General features: G+C 45.1%; 1 protein-coding gene and 1 non-coding gene across 4 annotated transcripts; both read right to left on the minus strand.

Moving 5' to 3' along the window:
* Positions 1–279: 279 nt before the first annotated feature.
* Psme3ip1 (proteasome activator subunit 3 interacting protein 1) lies at positions 280–27,666 on the minus strand. Of its 3 annotated transcripts, none has more exons than XM_032888031.1 (8): positions 27,458–27,666; positions 14,269–14,364; positions 13,430–13,567; positions 12,648–12,746; positions 11,939–12,060; positions 7,622–7,752; positions 3,199–3,263; positions 280–1,195 (listed from the first exon to the last, which is right to left on the minus strand). In XM_032888031.1, exons 3-8 carry the CDS (start codon positions 13,554–13,556, stop codon positions 975–977), a joined length of 765 nt encoding a protein of 254 aa, XP_032743922.1. In that variant the 5' UTR covers positions 13,557–13,567; positions 14,269–14,364; positions 27,458–27,666; the 3' UTR covers positions 280–974. The 3 variants fall into 3 exon arrangements, with proteins under 3 accessions (XP_032743922.1, XP_032743921.1, XP_032743923.1); XM_032888030.1 differs by having other exon boundaries at positions 27,454–27,666; XM_032888032.1 differs by lacking the exon at positions 27,458–27,666 and adding an exon at positions 16,725–16,798.
* On the minus strand, positions 22,851–22,987 carry LOC116886722. Its single transcript, XR_004386134.1, has one exon. It is a non-coding gene; the product is annotated as a small nucleolar RNA SNORA5 (small nucleolar RNA).
* Positions 27,667–27,789: the final 123 nt, after the last annotated feature.

Consider the following 27,789-nt stretch of genomic DNA (forward strand, 5'->3'; position numbering starts at 1 on the left):
CGTGCGTGTGTGTAGGGGTGGGGGAAGGCACACTGGATAGAGGAAAGGTAGTGAGCAGCACCTTAGACTGGCTGGAAATAGCTTGGGTCAAAAGCTGCAGTGTATGTGCAAACAGCAGTGCTTTGGTGGATTAGAGTACAGCTGTAATGTGCAGGCAGGATGTCCCAATGGTTTGCAGACTGAGGATTCCAGAAACTGCCAGGCATTAGTCATCTCTTTAACACAGCTATCAGCAGTTACAGTTTCTGGCTATGATTCAGTAAGTTTGCTTCTCTAACATTCAGAATCAAACTAAATCTTTTATTTCAAAAACAAAATCAAAACAATTTCTCAGGGAGAGAAGGTGGGCAGAAGATGGACACATCCTCATTATCAGCTCCCTCCTACCTCCTCAGGCTGGATGGAGAGGGGAGAACATGGAAGAGCGTCACCTCAAGGGCTGTAGTTGGCTCTCAGCCTTGTGGGTGTGGCCTGCAATCTTTACTGAAGTCACACAACACCCAGGAAGGGTTAGTCCCAGGGGAGAGAGCTCCATGCCACCAGCTAGTCGGCCCCTTTCTCTATGCCCACACACAACATGGCAGAACCAGACCGCCCATTCATCTATAACAGAAGATGAAGCTAATGAAGCCCTTGCTTCCTGTGCTGCTAGGTGAGGAGATAAACGAGACAGCAACAGGACACACCGAGTCCTTGCGAGCAGCTGTGCCTGTCCTTACCGTCAGTGACATTTCTGAGACAGCCTGAACCCCAACTCCTCATACCAACAGGACAGGTTTGTTCATCTGCACTCGAGTATAAAGAGAAATCAAACCAAGTGTGAGCCACAAATGGACTGTGACACATTTCTGAGTTAGGTTAAAATGTCACATGGACACAGGAAGCAAGTGAGTAAGTTTTTTGAGGGCGGTGATGCCGAGGCAGAACTGGCATCCAACCCTCTGAGGAGATGCTCCCTGTGGTACTGTCAGGAGCTAGGGTGCCTCAAGGAAGGTGTTGGTTCGGAAGATGGAGGAGACGATCTTCCCTGTAGCGTTGATGGTGCCTTCGCTGTCTGAACTGGATTCGGAGTCACTGCTCCCAGAGTAGGCACCCAAGCCAGGAAGGATGCCAATGCACACAGCAGCAGACGGGCAGTGGAGGGAGGGGGCTCCACTCAGAGAAGAGCTTCCCAGAGACATGCAGGTCGGGGCCTCTGCAAAAGGGGGACAGAAGTTAGCCATCACCCTTCCTAATGCTAAAAGGTCATCCCCAGCCTGGACATACAGGACAAAGCCTAAAAAGAACAAAAGCAAAACCATGAAAAACTGACGTGAGCAGGGGAGTCTTGCTTTTTTACTGTAGTCTTTTCATCCCCTTTCTAAATAATTATATATATATATATATATATATATATATATATATATATATAAATAAAAAAAACATATTGCTTTTAAAAGGGCAAATATAAAAACTCACAGAGCATTCTGGCCACTGCAATCAGAGCGGAGCCGACCTGCCCATCTCTCTCACCCCTCAGTGTCTCTCCAATAAAGGAAGAGCGCCACAGAAGCCCTGGCACCTGCTGAGGGACAGGGTGACCACTCCATAGAGGACCCTTGAGAGGTGACCTCCCAACCACCACCACCATGGGACACACTGGGTATAGCACAAAGTAGGCCAGAATCTGATGGGAGTTAATGTCATTCTACAGTTTCCTTGCAAATGGCTGATTTGGGGGGAGGTGGGCAATGGTAAAAACCTGACGGTTTTAATATTTGAGGCATGACGAGAAGTTGTACAATTCACTCCTCGAGTGCTTGTCGTGTTAATATGCACCACACAGAATGCTTTCCGAAGCGGAGAATAAAGAGTGGAGTTCAGAGCTAGGAGGGCTGGAGCCTACGGGAGGACAGCACTGAGTACAGAGCTGCCACAGGAGCTGGGGCCACTGTGACCCTGAGTTGCTTACATCAAAGGACCAGAGCCTCCAATTATCTAGGAAGTTTCCAGAGAGAAAAGACTGCAACTCTGACAAATTTCATTCCAAAAGCAGTTAACAGCCAGAGAACAAAGCGCTGCCCTCTAAGCTCACCATTTGGGAGATATTTCCTGCCAACTCCTGCCTTTGCCGGACCACATTGTCATATCAACTCAGCACAGAAAATTATGACTAGTGAAATGTTCTTGGAATGCAGGCAGATGGAGAGCGAACACAGGCCACCTTGTACATTTGCTGGCTCTGCGCAAGCTAATTTTCAGTGGAGAAGCTGAATTTCTGTCAGGGTCGAGGCTTCCTTCAGGAGGACCAAGGCTTTCCTTCTCCTGCAGAGGGCAAGACTGAAGCAAGCTTCAAGGATAGCCAGTTTCTTCTAGAGTCTCTCCTTCTAGCAAAGGAGGTATTTCTTGGCTAGCATGCAGGGACAGGAATGCAGGGACAGGGAGAAGGCACTTAGAATGACATATGAAACTGCGTCTACATGTGTTAAATAGGTTTGGATGGACACATATGAATTATGCAATGGTGTTTCTCTGTGGAAATGAAAGAGGGTAGAGGAAGCTGATGGTCCTTTTTAAAAGTACAACTACCATCCCTGGAACTGAGGAGAAACAATTTAAAAAACATCCATGATTTGTTTGAGAAAGGAATAAATGAAAGCCCTGTTTTATAGATGACCAACTGAGCTGAATTAGATCCTCAATCCCACAGGTGCGACTAAAAGCAAACTCTTGAATTCCTCATTCCAGCCCGAGAACACTCCCCTTTACTTACAATTTCATGCTACCTAATATAGAGGCAGATTTCACCACATAAGAAGTCACCACCTTCAAGAAAAATAAGACTCCTGAATTCCATTAGGCTCAGTGCAATTCAACCATCAGCAGAAGCAGGGCATTCTGTCTGCCACAGGTGAAATCAAGAAACTTGACATTTGGCAAGACAGAGAAAAACCTTTTGTGAGCAGAGGTCATCTGACCAGGGCTTATAAGCACCCCTGGGAGAACTCAATTGTTATGTATCAATGCTACTGATTTGTAACACACCACCTTTGTACAGCAGCTGACATATTCATGGTAGAAATTCCTGCTTAGTATAAAACAGTTTGGCACTAAGCTAAGGCACGCTTGCTTAAAGAGAAATAATGCATCCCTTTACACGAGATGCATTCTTCCTACAGTTCTCATCCATCCTGGGTAGAATGAAGGGGCCGCACCCACCTTGAGCCTTGTCATCTGGGTCGGGGTCTGGTTTCAGTCTTTTCACACTATTGCCACTCTCTGAGCTGTAACAGAAAACACGGTGATTTGAGTTATGTTGATTCTTAGGGATCAACACAGAGAATCAGGGCACCAGAAGCATTTATGAGAGTCTGGGGTAGTCTCAAGGAGCTGGGATGATTGAAATGAAAAGCCTTCATTTCACTTCGTAACCTCTTTTCAAATCAACATCTGCTAGAAAGAGAACTTACCCTCCAAACGAACCCAAGGCCGCAGCACGCACACTACCTTTCTGTCTTCTTGATGGATTTCAAGAGCATTTACACTTTTCACAATGACAAAAATATAAGTTTTTAAACGAAATATTTTTGGTAACATCCAGAGAAACCAAAAAGATTTTCACTAAAACAGTATCTCAGGAACACATTTCAATGGAGAAAGACCTTATAGCAGAGGAAAAGCCGGTGATGTGAGTCTAAACAGCTATCTCATCCCATGGGCCAGTCTAATTTGTGGAATGAACACAATAGGTCCTGTGGCCACTGTACTACATAGAAGAGAGCAAAAGTAGCACAAGATCCACAGTCCCTCTGTGCGTGGGGACTTGTGCTGGGAGAGGGAGGGTGTCAGGAGAGTGGAGGAGGGAGAGGGAGGAGGGAGAGGGAGGGAGGAAGGAGGGAGAAGGATGAGGGAGGGAGAGGAGGGGAGGGAGAGGGGGGAGGGAGGAGGGGGAGGGAGGGTGGAGGGGGAGGGGGGGAGGGAGGGGGGGAGGAGGGGAGGGGGGAGAGGGAGGGGGGGAGGGAGGGGGGGAGGGAGAGAGGGGGGGGGGGGGGAGGGAGGGGGGGGGGGGGGGAGGGAGAGGGGGGGGGGGGGGGGGGGGGGGGGGGGAGGAGGGAGGGAGAGGGAGGTGTGGGGAGAGGGAGGTGAGGAGAGGGAGGTGTGGGGAGGGGGTGAGGGAGGGGGAGGGGAGGAGTGGGGGGGTGGGAGGGGGAGGGGAGGTGAGGGAGGAGAGGGAGGGAGGGAGAGGGGTGAGGGGGAGGGGAGGAGGGAGAGTGGAGGAGTGGGGAGGGAGGTGCTGGGAGAGTGTGCCCACAGTTTCTCAATAGTAGGCAAGTGTTTTAGCACACAACTGCAGCCTTGGCTCCAGGTCATTGTTTACATAATTTTTAAGGAATTAAAATAGCTATTTAGTTTTGCTGAGTATGCCTGCCTATTAAATTTCAAGACCTATCACTAAAAGAATAGAAACAAAGTATATATAATAGAAAGAAAAACATCTTAAGGTCATTTTCACTTTTTTTCTCAAAAGCAAGAATATAAATTTTTTTTTTTTTAAAGTAAAAGGGACGCTGAGGATGTAGTTCAGTCATTAAGACAGTGGCCAATACCTGGGGAAAGCTGTGGGTTCAATCCCCCAAAATAGCATAAACCAGGCATGGGGACACACCCTGCAATAATCCCAGTACATAGGTGGAGAAGGGGCATTGGAAGTCCAAGGTCGTGAGTGGCTGCACAGTGAGTTGGAGACCAGACTAGAATACATCCACCCTACTCTATAAATAAATAAGTAAACAAAGAGCAAAATAAGAAAGACAGCGTGAAGATGGTAGAAAATATATTTTAAAATCTAAATATAGACCACAGTTAAACTAGATTAAGTAAATACATTTTAAAGCAGTCATTTAAAGGTATTCATTTGAAAACATAACCCCTCCCACCAAAAAACTTTAATACCCAGAAAGATTATAAGTGGAAGCATGGATAAAAAGAGGATCAGGGCAGCTAGGCATGGTGGTGTACTTGGAAGGCAGAGGCAGGTGGATCTCTGTGAGTTTGAGGCCAGCCTCATCTACAGAGTGGAGTTCTAAGACAGCCAGGGCTACACAGAGAAACTCTGTCTTAAAAGACAAAAGGAGAGAGAGAGAGAGAGAGAGAGAGAGAGAGAGAGAGAGAGAGAGAGAGAGAGAGAGAGAGAGAGAGACAGACAGACACAGAGAGAGAGAGAGAGAGAGAGAGAGAGAGAGACAGACACAGAGAGAGAGAGAGAGAGAGGGAGAGAGAGAGAGAGAGGGAGAGGGAGAGGAGGGAGGGGGAGGGAAAGAGAGGGAGAGAGGGAGAGAGGGGGAGAGAGAGAGAGAGACAAATACTAGCATGGACAGGCTGGGGTGCTGGGATGACTATTCTTCATTGTCAACGTAACTACATCTGGAATGAGCAAAAGCCCCGGTGTCTCAGTCATTGTTCTTTTGTTGTGCAGAAACGCCATGACCAAAGCAATTCTTAGAGGAAGCATTTAACTGGGCCTGGCTCACAGTTTCAGAGTTTAGCGCAGTATCACCATGGCGAGGAACACGCAGCTCCGTGGCGCTACAGCAGTAGCTGAGCCTCATCCTGACTCACAGGCAGAGAGAGTCAGACCCAAAACAGATTCTCCTCAAAGTCCCTTAGAACTCAGCTCCAGGAACAAGTGACACAGTCTAAAGCCCTGCCAAGGAACCAGGATTGCCAAAAGCAGTCTGGTCTACATAGCAAGATCCAGGCCAGCCGGGTCTACACTGTGAGATTCCATCTTTAAAATAAAAATCATGATATACAAGTCACAAGACCACAACACAATTAAGGTAGGAATAGTCAGGGAAAACTAAGTACTGTACTTCATAGCCTCTACGATGCCAGGATCATAAGGGGTGTGTGTGTGTGTGTGTGTGTGTGTGTGTGTGTGTGTGTGTGTGTGAATTTTAGAACCAAGTGGAGTATGGACAAGTTACCTCAATATTGAAAACTTAAAATACACCTCAGTATTATTGCTGAGGTGAAGAAGAAATCCCACTGGATTCTAAATACACGGTGGGAAATATAAAACTGTCCTCCATGAGAGCTGACAGCAGTAAGCAGTGCTGAGCCTCTAACTGAGAAGGCTGCAGACGAACGAGCGTGGCACCCACAGGAATCTCTAACAATAAAACAAGAATCACTTGAAAAAGATAGGAAACGGGTTTTGTTTTGATGCTTCATACAGTGGGAGACTGCAGATTTTCACGGGGAATCTGAATTGTCCATGCAACTTTAACAACGAGCACTCCCACACTTAACATTCACTACGCCAGAGTTGGTGCGATGCCTCGGGGGTCCACACTAGTCACAAATGCTCACGTTATTTTAATAAACCCCGCAGGAAAGCTCACAAAGTCCTGCCCCAAGAGGCTAATGTGTCACCTTGCTTCAAAACAACATTAAGTGATATACTTTGAAAACCCACGAGAGACTCTATACAGATCACCAAATAAGCTAACAGAGCCTTTCCTAAATATGATATAAAGACTAATATAGAGACAGTTGAAATAACCATTTGCCCATACCGAAGAGGGTAATTGCCCACCTGGAGAGCTCATCAAACCGGCCCAGGTCTGATTCTTGAGAGCCAGTGAACTTTGGGATGTAAGCCAGTGGAGGCTTACATGGGCTGTTTAAAGAGTCACGGTTTGTGACGACCAATGCCCCCTGCTGCTGCTGTACCACAATGACATTTTACATGTGCTCATGTTCCTAGGAACATCTGCAGCAGATAGAGGATGTGCCAAACCGCAAGACTGCATCAATACACTCTATTCAAAACAAGTGGCTGGCTGCCAATACACCATATTGATTTTCCTAATAGACTGCACTTTACATCATTTTGCCCACGGTCTGGTTGGTCAAGCTGATTCAATCACTTTGGTGCCATTTCAGGATTTGAAAAGGGACGAGCAAACATGACAAAGAACTTATCAGAGTCTGCAGCAGTGCTACCCCCCACGTCAGGTCTCTAACCGTCACAGCTGCCATATTCTCTCGAGGCCTCTGTCGCAGCTGTTCTCTGGGCGGTCTTCTCCCTTGTCCTCCATCAGAGTCCATTGCTGTACGCTGTCAACATCGTTTAAGCCCTTCTCTAACTTCCAGGAAGCACGCTTCCATCTGTGCCCCTCCCCCATGCTTGTTACCCCCTCACCACAGCAATCCTGAGGCGTTTACTGCCTCATTTGCCTAGAGATACAAAAGCTCAACACTGAACTCTTGCTTGCTTTATTACTGTACAACTGTGGACAAAAGTTCTTCATCTCTCCAGCTGCCTTTCCTTCTGTAAGACGGGTCATAATAAACGATACTCTGTGGAACTGGTGAGAGCAATCTCCATTAGAGGGAATCTAACCTCCTGCAGGTGCTCAGTGAAGAGGAGCTGCACGTCAGCTGAAAGAGGGATCCAATCAGGCTAGGGTCAGAGGCTACCGGGACACTAAATCTGGCAGGGGACAGGAAGGCGAGCACACTGGAGCACTGTCACGGTATCACGCTGAATAACCATTTGCTCTGGGCACCACTGCAAGTGGCATTTCAGACCATGTAGCCAGAGGGAGAGTTTCACCATGTGTGCACTCTCACTGACCTCTTATGCTTCACAGCTCCCGCCAACAGCTTTGCCTGGGAGAACTTGCTCCTGGTTTCTATGGGTTTCACAGCCAGCTTCTTCTCTACTTCCTTATTTTCTGCAGAAATTCCAACCTTGTTGAGATTACTGTGAGTTACAGGTTAAGGGTCAGATTAACCAAAAGGAAGAAATGCTACAGAGCAAAAGTAAATCCAGAGAACAACATATATAATCCACAGGTCCCTTGGCGGAACTTAAATGTGAGATCTTCCGACTTCGTTTCCTAAGCAGTTGGGATATAGACCTAAACCCTCAGATCCTGTGTCTGTGCATGTGGATATGTGAGTGTATCACTGTGCATGTGTGTATCTCTGTGTGCGTGTGTGAAGGTCAGGTTTTAGTAATTTCCTGCCTCAAACTCATCAATGTGCCCAACCCTGCTTATGCTTTTGAAAATGACCTCTGAGCTCCTGTGCTGTCCTTAGGAGTCTTCATTTACAGTCTTCTTACTGGAGTACTCTGATGTACTGCACCGGCAAGACAAGCTGGTTATAATGGTTCTCATCTGAATGTCACCAACAGTCGTAGGACATTCTGCAAAGCCTGACTTCACCTTTGAAAGGTAAGACTTATTTCTAAGGAAGTCATACATAACTTCTCAATGTCCTTTATATTCCTTAAGACCTTTGTTGTGTGGCTGCCCAGATGGTTCAGGGAGTAAAGGCACTTGCCACAATGCTTGAGTTCAATCTCCAGAACACACGTGGTAGATAGAAGGGGGGACAGACTTCTGTAAATCATCCCTAACTTTCCACACGCATTCACACACACACACGCACACACACAGGGAGAGAGGGAGGGGAGGAGGGAGAGGGGGAAGGGAAAAGGGAAGGAAGACAGACACACACACACAGAGACAGAGAGAGAACAGACAGACAGGTTTAACCTGTTGGTACAGGCCTATATTCCAGATACTTAAAGAGGGTTAAGTTCTACTCTGGGTTATAGAGCGGTCAAGTTGGCCTAAGAAAGTTAAAAGAGCATGCCTCACAATAAAAAAGTAGAAAAAGGGCTAGGATATAGCACAGTGGTAGAGAGGCTGCCTAGCATAGGTAAGGTCCTAGGCTCACTCCTCAGTACTCCCTAAGCAGGGCACTTGTCACATCATGGTCCTCACCAGCTCACAAGACTGGTCACTCCCTGCTGTTCTCTCCTCTTGCGTATGTTCTTTCCATTTTATTTTAGGCTCTTCCTCACAACGTACTAAGCAGGTAAATACGTGACGGGGTGCAAATTAAAATGCAGCAGTGCCTTACTAGACAACAGTGACATCTAGTGCCCAAGACATCCAAGAAGCAGCCTTTGAAAGATGAGAAACAGGCATCACCTCACCACACACACCAGGCTAGGTGGCAAATGCCCTACACACTGAGCCATCTCTCCAGCCCCAATCTTCATTTTCTTAAAATTACATTTAGGCACACACAACGGGAGATGGGACAGACATTTCCAGCAAGTACACAGAGGTGAGAAGACAACTGGCAGGAGTCAGCTCCTTATTTCTACTACACAGGTTCCAGGGATCGAATCCAGGCCATCAGGGTTCAATTGCTGGGTCATCTCGTCAGCCCTGAACTCTCCTTTTCATTGGGGTGGGGGTGTGGGGTTGAAACTAGAGACAATTTTCCTAGTAAAAAAAAGTCAAAGTCATTAGTACATAGCAGTCCCTACCTATAACTTTATCACTAAGGCACAGAGCTCAAAAAAGGAAGAACAACAGAAAGAAACCTACTCGATATTAAATACTAAAATGGGAAAATGAGCATACCACAACAGGCATGGATTTCTAATAACAAGACACAAGTGAAGAAAGAAAACACTTTAACTTGTCATTTCTTTAAAGTAGAGAAAAGGGAACGTGCTACAGGCCTAACAGCCTGAGTGTCCCTGGGTTCCACACGGCAGAAAGAGAACCCACTCCAACAAGCGTCCTCTGACCCACCTCCACATGCATGCTAGGATACTCCTCAGAGCACAGGCAGAGGTTCAGAAAGTCTAAGTTTACGGTGAAACCGAGGGGCAACTCTGCATCCACTCTCAGCCTCAGAAGGAGTTGAATGCCACCAGCAGAAGCAAGGCTGGCAGCCAATACTCATGCCTCCAGCTCTGAGGCTGACATTACGTCCCAGAGCACCTGCTCACACTGCTCCCCGCATTACTGTTGTATACGCTCTGCAGGAAAATACTAGTTAGTACAAATATAAAACCCTACCATCAAACCAGGCAAAGTGGCAGGCACCTTTAATCTAAGCTCTGGGGAGGCAGGGAGGTGGACCTCTGTCCCTGAGTCTAGCCTTGTCTACATAATAAATTCCAAGCCAGCCAGGGATGCACACCGACTCTGTCCTACCATCAGTAATCAATTCACTGATGAAGGATGTTCAAACAGAACAGTGAGTTTACTTAACTTACAAGCTTGAAATATCCAATAAGCTTCCCTGCAGAAGGATAAAAATTAGAATGGATTACTAATAGATCCTGTGGGCTATGTACTCATTTATTTATATATCTTTTAAGAATTTACTATATTCCAGGCACTGGGGGAAACAATCAGTCATTCTGGTTGTTATAGAACTGATTTTACATTCCAGCAGTAAAGAGATAAAATGAGCCAAAGCCAACAAATGAAAGTGTGCCTTATTTAAAACAAAGTTATGGGGCTTGGGTAGCTCAGTAGTAGAGCATGTGCTTGGAATGTAGAATGCCCAGAGAACACCAAGCAACACCACTTGGTGCTACCCAGATATAGTGGTACAGCGACCAGGAGCTGCAACCACAGAGTGCTTAAGGGAAGGAATACAGAGCAGAGTCAGAAGCCATGAAACGCTAGCCTTGGGAAATCTGAGGGAAGAACATTTCAGGTCGAGGAAACCAGGAATTTGAGGCCTTGCAGTAGAATCCATTTAGTGATGTGTGAGGAACCTAATGGCCAGAGGCTAGAGTAGAGTGAACATCAGAAGAGTGGCCACAGAACCCAGGCAGTTTACCCTACGTCATGCAGAGCCCTGCAGAGCCTGACTAAAGAATGCTGACTTGAGCAGGCATGGTAGTGCCCATCTTTAGTCCCAGCACTCAGAGGCAGAGTCAGTTGGGTCTCTGTGATTTCAAGGCTAGCCTGGTATACAAAGTGAGTTCTAGTCTAGAGAGGGCTATACGGTGAGATCCCTCTCAAAGAGAGGTCTACTTTAGACTAACTGCCACAGGGGAAAATCACTGGAGTGCTTCAAATAGTAAAGTTACACGATGCCATTTACAGTTTACAATTCTGCCCAAAGAATAGATGGTTGGGGCAAAGGGAAATGGAAACCCAGTAGTAATAACCCTAGCAATACAGAAGAAAGTCCAGAGTGATGAGAAAGACAGCAAGATTTAGAGAGGTTTGGAGTTCCCTTTGGCTAAGGCAGAGTAGAAGAGACAGGGAAGATCAGAAAAAGACTCTAATGGAGGGAAACTAGATTAGGACCAACACGGCAGGAATGATGATGATTTCATCAGCTAAGTAAGACGTGGAGGTGCCTACTAAGACATTCAAAGGCATGTGGTATTCATATGTAATCACAGTTTTGAGTCAATCTAGTCTATGAAGCGAGACCATCTCAGGAAAAGGGGAAAAAAGTTCTACAAGTAGATGTTTCCAACATGGTAATATTAAGTCAAACGACCTTCCTTGTTCCCTGAGCCCACTACAGGGATAGTTCTCAGTATATGGGAGGATTGTCGAATCTTGCTAAACACAGAAGAAAAAGCGGAGTGTTTCTGAACATGCCTTTAGGTCTGGGGAGATGGCTCAATTAGTAAAAGCACTGTCTGGGTTATGAGGACCTAAGTTCCAATCCTGAGCATATAAGTAAAAACCAGGCATGGCAGAGACAGGCAGATCCTAGGAGTTTGCTGCCTAGGCAGCTTAGCTAGCATAGCGGGGCTCAGGTTCCTAGAGTCCTATCCAAGGGACTAAGGCAGGAAGTGAAGAGCAGGCTACTGGATGAGATTATCTTTGACTTCAGAAAGTCTGCACTGTGTGCACATGCATGTAAAAGATCAGAAACATTACCTTTTAAATCTCAGGAGCTAATGTCTCCCCAGGGAGACTGGCTACATTGCCCATCTAAGTTTAATTCAACAAGGCAAGAATACCCCACTACTGACTATGAGAATTTATGCCTAGTTAATCCTGAAAAATGTGGCATTCTGATTACAACAGATATGCACATGCAACATACCCCACCAGCCACAGTCAGTCACTCAGAGCCATTTCTCTCCGAGCACAAAGGATATTCTGTACTCCTTCAGCTCCTCCAGCTCTTCTTCTCGTCGCTGCTTCTCTATCAGCTCCTGCTGCCGAGAAACCTCGTCAAGGAAGTTGGTCTCATCTTCATCTAACCCTCTTACCATGTTTTCTGGGGAAAAAGGCGAACAAGGAGCACTGAGGAGACTGAGGGAGCACTGAGGAGACTGAAGGAGCACTGAGGCAGTCTTCTTTGGCTTCTCCCTCCCTACATGTTTAATCTGTGTGTGGTATGTGTATACATGCACCAGGGCACTCACATAGGCTAAGGGACAGCCCTTCAGAGTCGATTCTCTCCTAACAGTGGGATCTGGGGATCAACTCAGGTTGTCAGCTTGCACAACAAGCACTGGTTGGTACTCATGAGCCATACTGCTGGCCCTTTTCCTTTTTAAACAAGCAGCATATTCTTTAGGCAATTACAAGAAAGAATTGTTAAACACTATGGCTTTTTAATAAATAGCATGACATCAAGTCAAAGCACTTCTCCCCTTACTAGAAATTAGCACAGCATTCAAATGGTATCTTAAGTCCTAAGTAAAAAGGAAGGCAGAAGATGGTCTTTTTTCCCATTGAATTGAGCTCCTGGGGGCTGGATAATCAAAATAGTCTATTGCTAGTAACAAAGATGGTTTCATGGGGCCAAAGTACATCAAAAGGTCCAGTGAGTCCCTCAAATGTCAATTTCCTGAAGCTTACTGAATTTGAACTGCTCCTCATACTCCTGCTGCTTCCTGTCTTTCTGTTCCTGCAGCCGTTCGTACAGAGACCGGGGGTCATACGCCTCCTCTGGACATTCTGAAAGGAAGACAGGATAAAGGGGACACAGAATTTAGGTTGTTTCATATTATTTTGGAATCACAAAGAGTTGGAAAAATAGTTAAGTCTCTATAAATCTGAAGGTGAAAACCACACAAAGTCTAGAGTTTCCCTTTGCACCTCAGACAGAAGGGGGCAGGCAGTTTTCAAAGACAACTATTAATGTCAAGTTACTAACTGGAGGAACAGTTAGTTCAAACCTATTAGCAGCATCTCAGTTCAAACTGCCCCTCACCTGTAACAAGCAAGCAACTAGCAGAACCTCCTGGAAGACACTGTGGTGGGGAAGGAGGGCAAATATGGAGTACTGGTTCTGCTGTGGAGAATTCGCAAAGCTTACTTCACCCTGTGAGTCTGGTTTCTAAACTCTAGTGAGGTCAATTACCACCTTCTTGGCAGGGTTTTGTGAAGATTAAAGAGTTAAATGAGGGGCTTGAGAGTCGGTTCAGTGGTTAAGGACACTGGCTGCTCTTCCAGAGGATCTGGGTTCAATTCCCAACACCTACATGGCAGCTCACAGCTGTCTGTAACTCCAGTTCTAGGGCATCTGACTCCCTCACACAGATACACATGCAGACAAAACACTAATACATAGAAAAACAAACTTATTTTTAAAAAATAGGTTAAATGAATGATGTCCAACTCTAGGTCTATCTATATACCTTCTGGGTCCTCTGGTTTTCGAACTTTCTCCCATTCTTCTTGCCTCCTTTTGCGCCGCTCATCTAGTTCTGCCTCAGACACAAACCTCTTTTTGATGACAAGGTTACCATCATCCCCTCCATCCATAATGGAATAGTCTACAGAAAAAAAATTCAAAAGAGAACTATATAATGCTTGCCTAGCATGCTCGAGGCCCTGGGTTCGAGCCCCAGCACCACACACTTGGGGTGTGATGGTGCCCATCTGTGCTCCAGCACTTGAGGCGTGGAGTCTATCCTGGCTTAACAGGCAGAGCACGTCCGTGCTATCCACAGTCACTGAGATTCACGGCATGTCACCCTGAAGGTACTTCCCCCACTGTACACGTCCGTGCTATCCACAGTCACTGAGATTCACGGCATGTCCCGCTGAAGGTACTTCCCCTACTGTACACGTCCGTGCTATCCACAGTCACTGAGATTCACGGCATGTCACCCTGAAGGTACTTCCCCCACTGTACACGTCCGTGCTATCCACAGTCACTGAGATTCACGGCATGTCCCGCTGAAGGTACTTCCCCCGCTGTACACGTCCGTGCTATCCACAGTCACTGAGATTCACGGCATGTCACTCTGAAGGTACTTCCCCCGCTGTACACGTCCGTGCTATCCACAGTCACTGAGATTCACGGCATGTCACTCTGAAGGTACTTCCCCCACTGTACACGTCCGTGCTATCCACAGTCACTGAGATTCACGGCATGTCACTCTGAAGGTACTTCCCCCACTGTACGGCTGCGATGGTTCACTGTTCCTCCTTCCAGCTGCTATCTCAAGAGCAGGATACCTGTTTGATTTACCTGTTCCTGCTTCCAAAGCAGACTCTAATGGGGACTCTCAGGTTCTCAGGGTGCTTTAGCAGTCCAGTCCAGTCTGTAAAGAAGGAGGTGGCAGATCTAGGAAAACAAAACACGGGTGTAAAGAGTGGAAGCACGAAAGCCAGGCCCTCCTAACCTTCACCCAATGCTCTCCATAGTAAACACTGCTGCCATTGGTCCTGCCTGTCCTCTCTGTGAAGCAGTGACCTTTCTTATTCCTACAAGCCCTTAATGCATACGCTGACATATAAGACACCAAACTTCCTTTCTGCTTTTTCTTCAACTCAGAGAAGCAGGAAGAAGGAAAGAGATGGGAATGTCTTATTCCTCTTAAAAGTCAGCAGTTTGGAGCCGGGGGTGCGGCTCAGCACTTGCCTGGCATGTGCAAACCTTGGGATGCTGGCTTTTTAAATGTTTTTCTGTCCCAGTGGATCAAGGACCTCCACATAAAACCAGGTACACTCAACTAAAAGAAGAAAAAGTGGGGAAGAGCCTCAACTGGGGGAAGTTTCCTGAACAAAACACCAAGGGCTTATGCTCTAAGATCAAGAACCAACAAATGGGACCTCATAAAACTGCAAAGCTTCTGTAAGGCAAAGGACACTGTGGTTAGGACAAAACGGCAACCAACAGATTGGGAAAAGATCTTTACCAATCCTACATCTGATAGAGGGCTAATATCCAATATATACAAAGAACTCAAGGTTAGACTCCGGAGAGCCAAATAACCCTATTAAAAATGGGGTACAGAGCTAAACAAAGAATTCTCAGCTGAGGAATATTGAATGGCTGAGAAGCACCTAAAGAAATGTTCAACATCCTTAGTCATCAGGGAAATGTAAATCAAAAACAACCCTAATCGAACATCAGTCAGAATGGCTTAGATAAAATCTCAGGTGGCAACAGATGCTTGAGATGATGGGAAGAAAGAGGAACAGTCCTCCATTGTTGGTGGGATTGCAAACTGGTTCAACCACTCTGGAAATTCCTCAGAAAATTGGACATAGTACTACCTGAGGACCTAGCTATACCATTCCTGGACATATACCCAAACGATGCCCCAACATATAACAAAGACACATGCTCCACTATGTTCATAGTAGCCTTATTTAAAATAGCCAGAAGCTGGAAAAAACCCAGATCCCCTTCAACAGAGGAATGGATACAGAAAATGTGGTACATCTACACAATGGAGTAATACTCAGGAATAAAAAAGAATGACTTCATGAAATTCATAGGCAAATGGATGGAACTAGAAAATATCTTCCTGAGTGAGGTCACAAAAACACACATATGGTATGCACTTACTGATGAGTGAGTATTAGCCCAAAAGCTCAAATTACCCAAGATACAATTCATAGACCACATGAAGCTCAAGAAAAAGGATGACCAAAGTACGAATGCTTCAATCCTTAAAAGGGGGAACAAAAATATCCATAGGAGGGGATATGGAGACAAAGTTTGGAGCAGAGACTGAAGTAATGTTTGTTCAGAGCCTGCTCTACTTGTGATCTAGCCCACATATATACACCCACCAAAATTAGACAATATTGATGAAGCCAAGAAGTGCATGCTGACAGGAGCCTGATATAGCTGTCTCCTGAGAGGCACAGCCAGAGCATGACAAATACAGAGGCAAATGCTAGCAGCAAACCACTGAACTGAGAATGGGGTCCCCGTTGGAGGAATTAGAGAAATGACTGAAAGAGCCGAAAAGTCTTGCAACTCCGTAAGAACAATAATACCAACCAACCAGAGCTCCCAGGGACTAAACCACTATACAGGGACTGACCCATGGCTCCAGCTGCATACGTAGCAGAGGATGGTCTTGTTGGGCACCAATGGAAAGAGAAGCCCTTGGTCCAGCCAAGGCTGGACCCCCTGCTTAGGGGAATGTGAGGGCGGGAAGGGGAGGTGGTTGGGGAGAGGGAACATTCTTATAGAAGAAGGGGAGGGGGAAGGGATAGGAGGCTTATGGACAGGAAACCAGGAAAGGGAATAACATTTGAAATGTAAATTAAAAGAAATCTCATTAAAAAAAAGGGAAAAATGTTTTTCTGAAGAATTACAATTAATCATCTACTCGGACATGTTTTGTGTTCAATATATTACTACCTACCACAGCACAAACGAAACACGTTTGACAACCCAAAATAATAGTTCATAAGAAACTAAGTCTGGGGCTAAAGAGATGGCTCAGTGATTAAAAGCTCTGACTTCTTTCCTAGTTCAATTCCTAGTCCCTACATTTTGGCTTAAAACTGTAATTCTAGTCCCAGGGTATGATACAACACCTTCACATATTACCATATGTATGCCGCAGACATATATGTAGACAAAAATACCCTTACACATTAAATAACTTTTAAAAAATGAAGTCTGTCGCCTCACAAAGCAGCTAATGGCTTAGTGTAGCGCTCCTGGCATGTGCTACATACTTTCTGTATGTCATCATTGCATGTCATCAAGTTTCTCTGCACACACAGCCGACGAGAAAGGCTTGTCACAGATGATGCTGACACCCGGGCTCAGTCACTGCTCAAAGCATATCGGCTCAAGGCCAAGTCTGACATCTAATTCATATTCTCAGATAGGCGTGGTGGCACGTGACTGTAGTCCCAATGCTCATGAAGCCTGAGGCAGGAGGGTCCTACAAGATGAACCTAGAATACACAGCAAGTTCAAGGCCAGCCTGCACTATATGATACCTTGTCTCCAAAAATCACATTTTTACCCACTTCGCCTTACTCCTCCTCCTCCTCAGAAACCACATACTCTCAGTTAAAACAAAGGTCTCTGTGACCTTGTAAAGTTCTTCAAGCTCTCTGGAACAATTTCTTAAGAAATGAGAGCCAACGGCTTATGAAACGTCCCCAGCAGAGAATGTGAACTCTGCAGGCACTGGGTAGATGGAAGTCCCACTGCACCCTTGCTCTCCCCTTTCTACCATTTGCTGTAAGTCTCCCTTCCACCTACATCGACTGTCTACTTCCCTCCCCTACTCCTATTTCCTAGGAAATAACTCACACGGGACAGATCCTCACAGCCTCCACTGGCATCAGAACCCACCACACACACCACAACCAGAATCAGCAATTCCTATCCAGACCTTCGAGATGGGCCAGTGCACTCCCTCCCACCTTAAAGTTCATGCTCGGAAATTTCTGTTCCTATGAATTCCACACATAAGCTTTGAGATGATAAAAGGTGACTCTCTTTCAACATGACAATGCTTTAATTATAGGAAGGTAACTGCTACTCTTAACTCGCTGCTTTTCCGAGGAAAACATCCAGTATTTTAATCCTGCAAGATGGAGATAAATGTGCTTCAAAGCAGTGGAACTTGCCTGGCTTGGTGGCACGCGTAAGCCTGTAATCCTAGCTAGGAGCAGAAACAGGAAGATTTAAGAGTTCAAGGCCACCCTTGAATACCTGAGACACACCTCAAAAAGCAGGGCAGCAAATGCCTCCAGGAGTAACCGTGTGTGCTGCCAAGCCTGACGACCTGAGTTTAATTCCCAGAATCCACATGGTGGAAGGAAAAATGGACTCCAGCAAGCTGGAGTAGTGATGAATGAATAGCCAAACTCTGAGTATTCTGTATAATATCCAGACAATATCAGGTCTTTGGAGAATTACAATCTTCTTTCGGTCAATAGCTAGAGCCATATAGGTTGGTATGGTGGCTCACGCCTGCAATCCCTGCACCAGGGAGGCTGACACCAGCTTGAGATTTATATATATATATATATATATATATATATATATATATATATATATATATATATAATGATTTTGTTTCAAAATAAATAATACTGCAAGACAAGTTGCTTAACCTTACACATCCTTCATATAAGGCTGCTCAATTTCAGTCAATCTATAGCAGGTGTCCTCTGTTGTGCTCTTCTTAAGGTGTGCACAGGCAATGATAAAGACTCTAAAGTTCAGAATTTGGCTCTGCCAGGATGAGAACTTGGTATGACACCGCACTAGTCATTTATTCTTCTGAGTCTTGACATCCTTATCCCTAGATCACTCACCAAAGGTGGCCAAAACAGCCCTGTACAACATCAAGTCTTCGTGTGGAAAACAAGACAATTCATCAAAGCACTTGGTATTGTGTTTGGCCCATTTAAACTGCTCTGAAAGGCTTCCCATTCCCATAAAGAACAATGTAAGCTCTGAGCCGGTACAGTGGTAAAGGGACTGTGCACTCAAGGAATGGGAAGAAATCAGTCAAACAAATAGGACCTATTACATGGGAAAGGGACATCAAATTAAGAAGTTAGAAAACATGAAAAACTTTAATGTATGTATATATATATATACACCACATATATAATTCTCTCCACATGTGAGTTGGTAATTCTACTATTTATCCAACACTGGGCTAGACTTTATGAAGTACACAAAAGGAGCAAGGTCAGTACTCTTGTTTTTTTTTTTTTTTTTTTTTGGTTCTTTTTTCGGAGCTGGGATCGAACCCAGGGCCTTGCGCTTCCTAGGCAAGCGCCTACCAAGTACTCTTGTTCTTAACCCAGATCATATGTACATAGTAAACCTCTAAAGTGAACAGCACAGGCAGAATTAGATATTGTATGGCAAAAATTTGGATAGACGGTTTCCCAGGCTCAAGACTTGGGCGTGCACCTACATTTCTTTTCCTTCTTTATACTTTTATATTCCACTTGTCGCCTAGTTCTGTTGACTCTACCTCTTAATGTCTCCCTAATCTACCCCTTTTGTGGGAAGTGCCCCTTTCTAATTCCTTTTTTTGGGGGGGTTTCATGTTGCATACTTCAAAAAGTATTCCATAGGTATTTTTCTATTCTAGCTTCATTCAAATCATTCTTCCATTATCAATCTAATGGACTTTCTAAAGGTAAACCTGCCTGTTACTGTCCTACATAAAGTGACAGTACACACACACACACACACACACACACACACACACACACACACACACACACACACCCTAGTACAAACTAGAACAAAAATCAAATTCCTCTTGTGTGTAAAATTACCTTGTGGTTGAAAAGTGCTTCCGTCAGAGTAAAGTCCACAGTGATTTGTGTGATCCCATCAACTGCCTCACCACCCACCTTCTTCCCAATCTAACTTTTAACAACCCTCCACGAGGCACTGGACAACCACACTGCACATCTCCCAACCTGCTCTGCCCCTCTGCAGGCTTTGTTGCCTCTGCCATGCTCTGTTTTCAAACGTCATGAGAGCTTCTCTGCTCAGACGCAGAATGAAGACCCTACCTTCGAGAAGCGTCCTATGTCCCTCTAGAGGAGAAGTTGTGTATGTCTTTCCTGTGCTCCCGTTACATACCTGTGAAACTGCAGACAGCACCCACTGACTATGCTTTGCCACTGCTGAATGTCCCAGCAGCTCTCCCCACACTGCCTAGCAGCACAGTGTGGAGCACAGGTCCAGTGTATATATTTACTAAATAAACCAACCACCAGGAGCAGCTAAAGAATCTGAGCAGGGAAAATATTCAATGAATATTCCCAAACACTGTCCAATGTTAAATTAGGCAACAGTGGCCATTACAAGGATTTACTGTAGCTTCAGTGTCTCAAAGAATTCTTGTTCAAACATCAGTTATGTTTGGGTAACAGGAAAAAGAACCAAAATCGAAACAACTTTCTTTGTTACACAATTTAAACCATCTTTTGAAAACCAATTCTTGCTGGCTTCCTTTAACTCAGTGGTTCTCAACCTGTGGGTCGTGACCCTGTTTAACAAACCTTTATCTCCAAAAATACTTATGTTATAATTCATAACAAAAATAGAAATGAAGTAACAACAGAAATATTTTTATGGTTGGGGGTCACCACAACATGAGGAATTGTATCAGAGGCCCACAGCATTAGGAAGGTTGGAAATGGATGCACCTTGCTTTGGCCCCCAGGCTCAGTGTGTAAAAGAATTTGCTGTGTAAGCCTGACAACCTGAACTTGCTTCCTGGAATTCTGGTGGAAAGAAAACCAACTCCTGGAGTCTTCCTGTGATCTGCAGACGTGTGCAGTGGCTCCTGCACCTTGTACTCACCTCCCCCACCCCCTCCCCCACACACAATTGACAACATTTAAAGTCTTTTTTAAACTTCCATTAAGAAGTAGACCTTTTTCTTCAGAGTCCACACTAGCCACTTATTCTGCAGAATGGAAGTGCCCCATACCCACAATGTACTCACCCTCATCTAAACTAAGGATTTAGACTACATTGACTCTGAATTCCTATTGCTTAGCCAAATTTTCACAAGTCTGAACGTTCCCTTCTGTTCACTGCAATAAACAAAGATAAAATACAAACAGACAAAAAGCCCAGGGAGCTCTAACTATCAAGATTAACATAGGACTACAGAGGATTTATAGTGGAAGGTTCATTTTGTCCTTCCGGTGTTCAATCCTAGGAAGGTTAAATAAACCAGGCATGGCGGCACATACCTTCAGTACCAGCATGCCCTCAGGAGGCGGAGGCGGAGGCAGGGGCAGGGGCAGGGCAGGGCAGGGGCAGGGGCAGGGGCAGGGGCAGGGGGGCAGGGGCAGGGGCAGGGGCAGGGGCAGGGGCAGGGGCAGGGGCAGGGGCAGGGGCAGGGGGGGGGCAGGGGCAGGGGCAGGGGCAGGGGGCAGGGGCAGGGGCAGGGGCAGGGGCAGAGGCAGAGGCAGAGGCAGAGGCAGAGGCAGAGGCAGAGGCAGAGGCAGAGGCAGAGGCAGAGGCAGAGGCAGAGGGGCAGAGGCAGAGGCAGAGGCAGAGGCAGGGAGGCAGGAGGCAGAGGCAGGGGCAGAGGGCAGAGGCAGAGGCAGAGGCAGAGGCAGAGGCAGAGGCAGAGAGGCAGAGGCAGAGGCAGAGGCAGAGGCAGAGGCAGAGGCAGAGGCAGAGGCAGAGGCAGAGGCAGAGGCAGAGGCAGAAGAATCCCTGAGTTCTTGGTTAGCCTTTGTCTGCATGATGGATGAATTCTAGGATACTGAAGGCTACAGTTAGACCTTGTGAGGGTGGAGAAGAGACAGACAGACTAAAGTCAGCATTTTGTCCTTGCCTACTTTTATTTTTCAAGGAAACTGAAAAATGAGTCCAACTATAAAACCAAATACTCTTTTTTCCCAGTGCTGATGGTCAAGAGCACAACCTAGGCAAGAGCACAAAGGCTGAACTGCATACTCAGTCCAACATTTTTTAAAAAAAAAGAAACATTCAATGTTCTTCAATATGGATTTTGTAGAAAATGAAAATCGGGGTTGGGGATTTAGCTCAGTGGTAGAGCGCTTACCTAGCAAGCGCAAGGCCCTGGGTTCCGTCCTCAGCTCGGGGGGCGGGGGGGAGGAAAAAAGAAAACAAAAATCTAAACTTAAACAAGTTTCAAGGATTGAAAAGTTTGAGGCCAACTTGGCTTTTATATAGTAAGACTTCTGTCTCCAAAAAGAGCTATGGCTTACAAATTTAACAGGCCTAAAAACCAAAGATCTTTTGCTTCAAGCAGGGAAACTTGCTACATACTGCAGTATTGTGTTTCTACTGGAGTCAGTATTTCCTTTCCAGGCTGGGGAGACAAAACAGGTGGTGTCTTATAGCATATTCTGCAAGTCCTAAAAGTGCACAACTTACAAAGTAATCCTAGAACTGATAACTTAGTCCATGTAACTAGTGCCGTGATACAAATTAATGAGATCTGTTTTCCTACGCAATTGAATTTTGTGATAGCAGACTAAGTTTACATCTGGCTGGCCACCATCCCCTTCTAAAATTAGACCCTATGTGTAGAAATACACTCAAGGAATAAGATTTCTGTGTTATAAGCTTTATTTAGGGTAGCAAAAATAAGCCAACCCATTTTCTTTCGTCAGTTGACTGCTTTCCAATATTTTTACCCTAATATGTAAGTCTTCCTGTACTTCAAATAGAAGGGACAGGGAGAGATGACTCAGTGGTTGAGAACATTTGCTATGCAGTCTTGAGGACCATAGTTTGGATCCCAGCTTTCAAGTAACAAGCCACAAGTCAGGCACACTCTGTAACTCACACTATTGAGAGGCCAGCTGCAACTTGTTGGCTCGAAACCAACCAATCTACAAAAACCTAAGGTCCAGGTTCCAAGGGAGGAAAAGCGGGGGTGACGACTGACTCCGCCTCAAAGGTATAGGCAAGAGAGTAACAGATGATATACCCAGCATCCTCTTGTGCCCCTCATGTTCACGGATAGACAAGTATAAAGGTGCATGAACCACCACCACCACCCCAAACCCCTGTGTGTGTGCACACATGCACACGCGCACACCTAGATTTGCTGGATAGTCCGATTAAACCTCCCAGAAGACTACTTTCTGGCCAGAAGACTGCTGCTAAGCGATGATAATTTAGATCAAATCAACTTTTCCTACGTCATAAAACTTCTTTAGAGAATGACAATTACCTAATAAAGAACTCTGTTAATACTTATCACTGGATAAAGCAATCAGTAAGAAAAGTAACATTAATCTTCTAACACTGATTACAACGTAAGCATCTTAATCTATAGTTAAGGTTTGTCTTTTTTTTTTTTTCCTTTCTTGCAATGTCTGCAACCAAACTTATCCCTAGGTCCCACGGGCTGGGGACACAGGGCCCATGAGCAGCAGAGCTTGCTGTCGCAGTCATTTGGGCCAGCTCCCATCATGAGAGGATAGGAACTGAATTTGACTTGACTGCAGAAGGTTTGTCTTATAAAAAACAGTTTGTAATAAATTTGAGGCATCAAAGAAACATGCAATTATATGTCAAGTATTTAATGGGTTTACACACACGTACACACACTCACACAAAATCTTTCCACAGCACATGGTATCGATCTCTTCTTACATGCACCTAATTCATCTTCTTACAGTAAAGGAAAAGGACACGAACTTACACCTCCGCTCCTGTAGCTCAGCTCTAGTTCACACTTTACCTCTCAGAATAGACACAGCCCTCGATGTGTGTGAGTCTAATTTAGTTGTATTTTGCTACATGCTGTGACAGGTAAGCGCAAAGTAACTTCACCTGGAACTCAGGGAAGAAATAAAAACACCAAGATCTTTTGGTTGTCAGCCCCTCAAAACTGGGAGGAAGACACAAGAAAAATTAAAAAATTTCAGCATTAGTATTCAACATGGTACCTCTCTGAGAAATGTTCAAGAGTAGCTTTGATTCTAAACTATGTTGCCATATGGGTCGCCTTTAGACCCAACCCGCACACCAAATCCTAGCCCGTCTTCTGAACTCCCATCCTTCCATGGCTCGGCAGTACAGCAGACTGAAAGTGGAACTGGGCTGTGTGGTGCCAGTTGTTTAAAAGTTGTTTTATGTTTTGCTTTGTGTTCTGAGACAGAGTCTCACTAGGTAACCTTGGCGAACTGGAAGATGAAACACCAGGCTGGTGTCCAACTCAGAGACCCACTTGCCTCTGCCTCCAGAGCGCTGGGATTAAAGATGTATACCACCAAGCCCAGCATAAGCACTGAGTTCTTCTAGGAAGACTAGACTAAGGCATCAGGGAAGCCTAGTTCTTATACTTTCTGTGACAGTGAATGGTGAAAACATTAGAAATTCTATGTAAAAATATCATCTTTCACTTAAGAGCATAGAAAAATCACAAATTTCCCATTCCGGTATCAGAATCCAGGGGTGAGAGGCTTTTGCCTCTGGAGAAAACAAACTAAATATTAAAACCTGTCCTCTGCTGCTATGTTTAAACAGCTGGAAATGCAGTGGTGGTCGTAGTAGCAGCAGCAGCAATAGTAACAGTAACAGTAACAGTAGTAGTAGTAGTAGTAGTAATAATAATAATAGCTGAAAGATGGCTCAGTGGATAAAAATGTTTACCAAATACCAGTGTTCCTTTCTGGAGGTAGGAGGCAGACAACAGGAAAATCCCCAGAAACTTATGGGTCTGCTAGCCAGACATATGTAGTAGTGAACAACTAAAGACTCTGTTTCAAACAAGGAGAGATGGTGCAGAAGTTAAGAGAGCTTGCTGCATTTCCAGAGGCTAAGTTCAGTTCCAGGTACAATACAGGCACACAATTGCCTCTACCACTAGCACCCGGGATCTGGTACCCTTATGGCTTCCTTATGCACCTGTACACAGACACAGACACAGACACAGACACAGACACAGACACAGACACAGACACAGACACAGACACAGACACAGACACAGACACAGACACAGACACAGACACAGACACACACAAATCTAAAATAAATCTTAAAAGGACAAAAAAGGTAGGACCATAACTCAAGTTGTCCTCTGATACATTTAATATTGCACATAAATCTGCACATACACATATATGTATATACACATATCAAAGGCATCACATACAAAAGTAACTAAATAATTGTTAAAACAAAAAGCCAAAAAGATAGTAATCTAGAAGGTGACAACCAGAAATTAAGCCCATGATTCAAGTACTTATTTCATCCTGAGGACTTCTCTGACCTGAACATTGACTCTAGCAGTACTATGATGAGGCAACAGAAAAACCAAGAGCAGCCCACAGGGTGTGCTCATAATCCTTCCTCCCCATCATAAACTGGTACCCAAGAACTACACCTTGAAAGGGAAGGGAGATAAGAAAGAAAACCTTGGGAATAATGGATAAGAAAAACAATCTATGGGAATTAAATACATGGATCACACAACAAATATACTTACAATGTTTAAAATAAAAATCAAGCCTTGAAATTAACAGCAAAAAATATAAAACTTTTTTTAAAGTTATAAAAGTAAACAAGGGGCTGAAGAGATGGCTCAGTGGTTAAGTGCACTTACTGCTCTTCCGGAGGTCCTGAGTTCAAATCCCACATGGTGGCTCACAACCATCTATAATGGGATTCGATAGCTCTCTTCTGGTGTGTCTGAAGACAGCTACAGTGTCCTCATATAAATAAAAGGGCTGAAGAGATGAATTATTGGTTAAGAGCACTTACTGCTCTTCCGGAGGTCCTGAGTTCAGATCCCACAGGGTGGCTCATAACCATCTGTAATAAGATCTGATGCCCTCTTCTGAAGAAAAGCTACAATGTACTTTTATCTTTAGAAAAAAGTAAACAAAAACTTCAGGAATAAGACCTGCAATAATTGAATTTAAGATGTCAGTGTTTAGGAGGAGACACAGTGGCACACACCTTTATTCCCAAAACTGGGGAGGCAGAGGCAGGCGGATCTCTATGAGTTCCAGGTCAGCCTGGTTTATATAGCCAGTTCCAGGAGAGCCAGGGCTAAATAGAGAGATCCTGTCTCAAAAAACAAAACACTCCCACCAAAGATGACTGTTTAATAAAAGAGAATCAATGAACAAAACTGCCCAGTCTGCAAAGAGGCAGAGCCAAAAAATCTTAGGAATCTAAGGTTCTAGAACACCTTAGGCTACATAGCAAGACCCTGCCTCAAAAAAAAAAAGCAAGCAAACAAGAACAGCTGGAGACAGAGTGAAAATGTAAAATGTGTGTGGAAGCAGTCAAATGTATCAATATATGTGACTAGAATTTTCCAAAATGAATCACTATTCCAACGTCAAAAGGCTAATTAATATTGCCATATGTAGTGTACACCTGTAATTTGAACACCTGAGAAACAAAACAAAACAGGTGCTTAAGGTTTCTTTTCCATACACATCAAACCCAAGGCCAGACTGGCTACAAGAGACTGTCTGAAAACAACAATCAAAAAACTCAAATATCAAGACAACTGAAAAAAAAAAAACAAAAAACAAAAAACAACTCATGAGTTAGAGCATAACTGTGAAACAAAGGTGAAACACTCACGTTCAAGAACGAAGACGTCAAAAAGGCGAACACATTGAAACGGATTAATCCTGCTGCCATACAAGCTTATTACACTATATCCAAGTTCACAGTTGAATCATGCTGCTAAATTACTTCACCGTCAAAGTATGGGTGGCTTTCAGTTTCTGCAGTTGAAGACTGTCTCTAAGCAAACGTTTGGTCACAATGAAGGATGAAACCAGGTAAATGGCCTTCGCATAATTCTTCCTTTTTAAAAACCAGAAAGAATTTCCTCTTAAAGGTATTAAGACTTCGACTTCAAAGATAATTGGGCCATCCGACTTTTCAGATTCATAGCTCATCTTAGGCTCCAACAGAAACAAAGGAGCTGCCTTTATTTCAACTCAGTTCCTTCTGTCGTAGAAAGCTCCACAGATTGCTTTCAAATATTTCAGAAGCCAGGTGGCTTGTAAGTTTATTCTGCTCTCTTTTCTGGCAGTCTTGCTATGGAAGCTGACATCCATCCCCTACACACACACACACACACACACACCCCGCCTCTGTGGTCCTAGGATTACAAGTCACTACACTGAGCTCCACCAAACTATTTTATGTCTCTGGGGACGCATCAATAAATCAATTAACCCACGAAACTTGCCTCACAGCTTGACACTCAAGAAATCGCTGTAAATCCTAAACAGGTTCATATTAGACTTTGTGGGTTCCACTTTAGACATAACAATCAGACTACCTGAAGGATGCAGCACAAGGTTTGCATTTTAAAACTAAGGGCCACAGATCTTGTGGTCCTCCAAGAAGCACTCCCACGAACAATAGTTCTCCCTTTTCCCCTCTGCGTGGATTGGCATTCCAAGGGCACCAACTCTCAAGACATTTCAACCACCGGTCGTGTTCTAATAAAATAGATACACAGCCTTGCTTCCTATTAGAAGAGAATGAGCGAGGCACTGCGACTGGGAAACTTGTGATGTACCCATCCTGCAACTACGCTCCGGGATTCAACGAGTTTCAATCGGGCATTCCACGTTTTCTAAGGAGAGAGGAGCTGTTCCTAGTGGAACAGAAGCAGCAGCTCACTTTAGGCCTGATGGCTCCAAGCTAACAGAACAGTGCTGAAAGAAGACAAGAGGCCCGGCAGTTCTGGCGCGTTAAGAAAGTGTCGGAACCTCCCACCACGACCGACACGCCATCTCGCAGACTCCCGCGGTTCCGCTCGGGGTGGGCACCGCGAACTCCCAAGCCGGGCGACTCAGGACACCGGGCACTAGCAAGGACCAAGGAATGAAGACAAACCTGGGCCCTAATCCTAACTCTGGCTGTAGTTCACCCTCTCCTCGGCCGAGAAGCCTGGTTTCGCCTCCCGGCGCGGACCCAGGCCACACTCACCTACCAGAGCGCGGGAGGTGGGCCTCCCTCACCTCCGCGGCGCCTAACGCAAACCGTCGCCGCCTAGGCCACTCGCTCTTAAAAAAATAGAAAAGAAACCAAGAAAGAACAACGGCTTAAAGGAGGCAAACAGACTTTGCTTTTGTATTCCTTTTGACCCTTCGGGGCTTCCTGTTCCTTACAGCCACAACACATTTGCACCCCGCTTCCGGCGGCATAGTCCAATCAACAGCTCTCTCCCTCCCCGAGCGCCTCGTGGAAATCCGGTGCTTCGAGACCGTATGGAGAGATCTGATTGGGCCGTTCACCCTTCGGCAAAAGGATTAACCAGTTCAT

Source organism: Rattus rattus, chromosome 17, assembly GCF_011064425.1.
Source record: "Rattus rattus isolate New Zealand chromosome 17, Rrattus_CSIRO_v1, whole genome shotgun sequence".
Lineage (NCBI taxonomy): Eukaryota > Metazoa > Chordata > Mammalia > Rodentia > Muridae > Rattus > Rattus rattus.